This window comes from Lygodium microphyllum, chromosome 26, assembly GCF_053477565.2.
Source record: "Lygodium microphyllum isolate KBCC chromosome 26, Lygodium_microphyllum_v1.1.10, whole genome shotgun sequence".
Taxonomy (NCBI): domain Eukaryota; kingdom Viridiplantae; phylum Streptophyta; class Polypodiopsida; order Schizaeales; family Lygodiaceae; genus Lygodium; species Lygodium microphyllum.
The window spans coordinates 112,692,325-112,697,389 of record NC_141160.1 but is presented as its reverse complement, the minus strand read 5'-3'; the positions used below and the strand labels follow the sequence as shown (position 1 = coordinate 112,697,389).

General features: G+C 41.0%; 1 protein-coding gene across 2 annotated transcripts; it reads right to left on the bottom strand.

Moving 5' to 3' along the window:
• Positions 1-1,743: 1,743 nt before the first annotated feature.
• Positions 1,744-4,072, bottom strand: LOC148013693 (ran-binding protein 1 homolog b-like). Of its 2 annotated transcripts, XM_087668177.1 has the most exons (5): positions 3,935-4,072; positions 3,606-3,855; positions 2,886-3,037; positions 2,437-2,562; positions 1,744-2,339 (listed from the first exon to the last, which is right to left on the bottom strand). In XM_087668177.1, the coding sequence occupies exons 2-5, from the start codon at positions 3,797-3,799 to the stop codon at positions 2,149-2,151; spliced, it is 663 nt and encodes a 220-aa protein (XP_087524303.1). In that variant the 5' UTR covers positions 3,800-3,855; positions 3,935-4,072; the 3' UTR covers positions 1,744-2,148. The 2 variants fall into 2 exon arrangements, with proteins under 2 accessions (XP_087524303.1, XP_087524304.1); XM_087668178.1 differs by lacking the exon at positions 2,437-2,562 and having other exon boundaries at positions 3,606-4,001.
• Positions 4,073-5,065: the final 993 nt, after the last annotated feature.

Here is a 5,065-nt window from a genome sequence, read left to right as displayed (position 1 = left end):
TTGTAGAAGGGCGTCAACACACCTCCATCCACCTCCCATTTTACCCTTAACTAAATTTTAATAGCTTGAACTCGAGTTGCCTTCTTATCCTTAAGTCTCATACTCTTGGAATGAATCAGAGATAATAGCCATTAAGAGATATACAAAGAGCATATGAAAGATGACATGTACCTCAAGCAACATTATCCAAGGGTGCTCTCCTCTTACTAGCAAGAGTTTGGCCATGTCATTTTGACTCGCAAATGACAACCAAGCTGTAAGCCACCCAAGTGGCTGTAGGATCTGCTTCGTGACTTTTTAGCCTCCACCCATAAGCGTTTATATCTTCCTCAAGATTTCAACATCAATTAAAATGGATATATCGTAAATGGAGGACCTTGCCTTGTCCTCTTAATTAACAACCTAAAGGTCAATTACATCAAAACAATGATTTGATTCCATGAACTCGAGTAACTCATTTTTACTATCAACAAAAGCCCATAAAGCTTCAAGTTTCCTATAAATCTCATATATCCACACTACTCTCCAAGCTTTTCCTTGAAGGTGGTTATGACAAGTGAAGGCTCTTAAGGTTTCCACGCCCCTCTATCATATCCTATAGTTCATTTGCCTCGTGTGACTTATTGATGGTCCCATCAATAGTTGTGTTCTAGTCACCTACGAGAGCAAAAGGCATATCCATTACTTTTTACCTTGGGATGAGCCATTGATGCATCTCAAATTGATGCATTGGAGACGTACACATATATCCTTTGCATGTCTTCCCCACACGCTTACCAAACTAAGGAGCACCATGAAGAAGCCCCTTCCAAGAAAATGCCAATGCTTTCCCTTGAAAAAATGTGGCTAAGAACCACCTTCCGAATTCCATGTCCCCTACAAGCTTGCCCATAAAATGGAAGGAAAAGCCAACAAAACTAGCATAGCATTGTTTTAACTCACTCAAAAAACAAAGATACCATTGCCTGATAGCATTTCTTATTGGCTATTGAAGCCTTTGCTCAACACCTCCCATTTCACATACTTTACTCCTTCCACACCACATTCTTAGCCTCCTCCATGTCTCCTACACCCCTAGCTTCCATTGCATAGTCCACATCCATTGCACTACCATCCTCTATCAATGATCACTTACCTGGTGAATTGGAGCCAACTGTAACTTTCATCCTTGTCCTTGCTTCCATTGCATAGTCCATATCCATTGCATTACCATCCTCTATCAATGATCACTTACCTAGTGAATTGGATCCATCTATACAACTTTCATCCTCATCCTTGAAGCTTCCATGCATGCATGCGAGGAGAAACGATGTGGGCCCATGTGGCAACCCCTTGTCACTTTCTATAACAAAAGTTAAGGCCAATTCCTGCTAACATTAATATGGATCCACTCTCAACCACATGTCAAGTGTATTGATTGGAACTTTTCATTGTTCCCAATTGTTGCAATTCACTTAACAATAAACCTCAACTTTTTGGTGGGCATTGCCTCATGCTATCAACTGTCCTGCACACTTCCCTCTCATTTTTGTCCACATTCATACCACCATTAAGATCCTGAGAGAGAGAAGAATCATGTTTGCTATTCAAATTGTTCTATGAGCCACTCAAAAAAACCAAAACAATTGTTTTATTTTTAGCCGTAGTTATATCCAAAAAAGAGATTGAATCATACGCACCAAATGTTCCTATGATTCTTTGCTGGCTGAATCAAGACAGCAGATGTTTTGTGTGGAGACAAACTTAGACATCAGAACACAGCTTAATTGATTTGCAAACTCATTTCTCTCCCAATAATGGAATGACTAAACTGACTCTCAGGTCTTCTTTTGGCCTTAAACGAAGGCAGACAGCAACATGAATGCAACAATCCAAAGTACTAATGCATGTGATAGTGTCCTTCCTACCCTAGCTTACTCACATGAATAATATACAAGGCTTCATAAAACCCTGTCATGAAGAGCCAATTCTCAATATATTGACCAGAAATTGGCCACCCGTCAGTCTTGAAAACAAATCACTATAAAAGGACTATAGACTCAAACATCTGGAGCAGTAGGTAACTTTACGAGATAAGCATCAGGACATTTTACTACTGAAAGCCTCGGAAAATTTCCTAAGGTAACAAAAATAAACATGTAGCTCAAGCTACTCTTTATTCTCTGCAGAGACCTCAGTCTTCTCTTCCTTGGAATCCACTTCTTTCTCCTCATTCTTCTCTTCCACTTTCAAACTTTGCAATTGCTCCGCTGCAGAATCAACATCCTTCCCTTCTATGTCAGGCTTTGCAGCTTGAGCTTTTTGAGCTTCCTCATAAGCTGACTTGAAACTTTGCGCATCTGTGGCATCATACAATGCATGGATTACATGAAGTAGTTGTATGAAAAACAGATTCAGAACAGTCATGCATAATACACAGCCAAAAATATAGCTCACTTTCAACACTCCCAAATTTAATACAAAAGAGCTCCTCTTTCAGCTCCCCATCTGCAAAATCTGATGCATGCCAGACCCATGTTTTATCGCTGCCTTGATGCTCCTGAAGTTTCACATTTGGGACAACTGAAGAACAGCATACAATGCCAGCATTTCAGTTCACATTCATTGGACACAAGTCAGTTAGGCCAGGAGCTTACAATGGCATCAAGGGGGAAAAAAGGGACATCATCAAACTGAACAGTTCAACCAACTTGACTGCATTAGGATAAAGCTCAAGGACACCAGCCCATCCATCATAAAAATTTCAGATCTTGAAAATGCCACTGAGTCTATTTCTCAGTGAGCAACCATAACAACCGACACATTGTCATGAAGTGACATAAACCTTTCCAAAGCCCTAAAGCTCCACACAACAAGGAAAACCTAGTGAGAAAAAAAAGTATTACCTGTGTGGTTTGCACAGATCTTTAGTGTTTTGTTTTGCCGCATGATAAGACGAATCTTGCCTGTTTCCTTGTGCTTTAAAAGGCGAACCTGGCCAACACCCCTCTCCTTCCACTGATTCCCATCCTTGTCAAATCGATAGAGCTTTGCTTTCCTGATGACATAGAAAAGAGCAGCTGCTAAACTTAATCTTATAGGCTTCATTCGGTTGAAACCAGAATCAATCATTGTTGGATTTGATGGAGTATCATAAACATATAAAGGCAGGTATTTGCATAAGATCCATAATCCGGCTAGAGATCCTTAGAAGGACATAAAAGCCTAAGCTGAGTGTCTCCGATTCACTTCAAACAAAGGAACTGCAATACCAACTCATTGGAACTTTGATGACACGGAAGAGAATCCGTAAATAATTTGATGAAGAAACGAGCGTTAGATTAGCTCAAATCGAATGCAGATGACGCTAGCTCAAATCGAACGCAGATGAAATCTGAATAGCTCGGAACTCCATCAAAGAAATATGCTAATCTGCTACCAGATGTACTAGTTGCGACAATGAACCACCAGAGAGCAAACGGGAATCAATCAAGTGACTGTAAGCTAAACCTCAAAAGGAAGAAGATTGGAGGAAAAACATCAGAGGTCGATCACGGCACTATCGATCAAGTGACTGCAAATAAAAGCTTCAAGAGAAAGAAGAGGGGGCAGGAAAGAGATCATACAGGTCGATCAATGCATCTTCATTCTCCTCCCCAGTGCTTACAGCGACGGCATCGAGCTTGACGATGGGAGCAACCTCAGCACCTGTGTCTTCTTCCTCGCCAGAAGGCTTGGCATCTTCAGCTTCCTCTGCTGCCGCAGCAGCAACAGGGGCGGTGGCCACCTCCTCCGCCGGCTCCTTGTCGCTTCCAACCATGGCGATCACAGAAGGAAGAGCAAAAGGGCCCGACGAGACACAGGAGGGGGAGGAAGCTGGCACAGGCAGATGTGTTAGGGTTAACAAAATCACAACATAACAACGACACAGACCATGGCGTGTTTTCTCTCTCACTTTGTTGGTTTGTTGTCTCCTCCTGCAAGACCACACTAGGATCTCTAGTTGTAGGGGGAGAGATGAAAAGAAAGATTACAGCTGCATTTTATACCTACCAAAAGCTTCTTTATGAATGATGATGATGATGATGATGATGATGCCTCATTGAATTGTTTCTAGTTTCCACACTTTATTGGGGATATATGGCCATCGCATTCGCCGCAGCCCGTCGAGGCTCGGTGTTTCACCCAAACGGAAAATTTACACATCGAAGTTGGATCAATCAAATTGAAGCTTTGACCCTTAACTACATTTATCCTCAAGTAGTAATTACTAATACAAAAAAGCTTTGATCAAATTGAAGCTCTGATCCTTTTGAATTGGATTCGTCTTCCAGTAGAAATTAGTGATATGAATAGGCTCATACCCATTCATCAATCTCCTTTCTCCATTCGGCTAGTTACATGTTGCTAAACTTTGAAGAGCAAATTAAGTAACCCTCGTCTTCTATGATTCCCAAGTAACTTAGTGCAGTCCATCTAAAAGCAAAGCACAAGTAAATAATACCCATTACACATCCTTTAGTTTCTACTATTTGGACTCTCAAAAGTTGAACTAACTTGCATGCGTCCTTGCTCTTAACAAGAATGAAAGTCAAAGAATGAGCTACATGAAGCTAACTTTACTTGCAAGGCTTCAAGAAACTCAAGCCAACGTGACACTTTTCCCAATGTCACCTTCTAGGACCTTTCGTGCCATCAATCCATCCAATAGTTCTGATATCTTTGTTGTACACAATGCCTACATAGGGTAAACGTGCCAATACCAATTTGGGGCCCCAAAATCCATCTTTAATGCACCTCCATGCCAAAGTGAGATCACAAACATCAAGTTTTGGCCAATGAAGAGGGTCATCACTTTGAATTGATTGGTTTCTTCTCCCCCAAGCATACCCTTGTTTCAATGACGAGGATGCAGCAAGACCCAAGTTTTTGTCTTCTAATATCAACATAGATACTAGATTTACAAAATTAGGAATGATATCTCTTGTGTTGAAGGAGGTTCCAAACTGCTTGTACTCCTCACCCAAACCATCCAAATATGCAGCCATTATATCATCATCATCAACTTGCACTTTAATAGATCCAA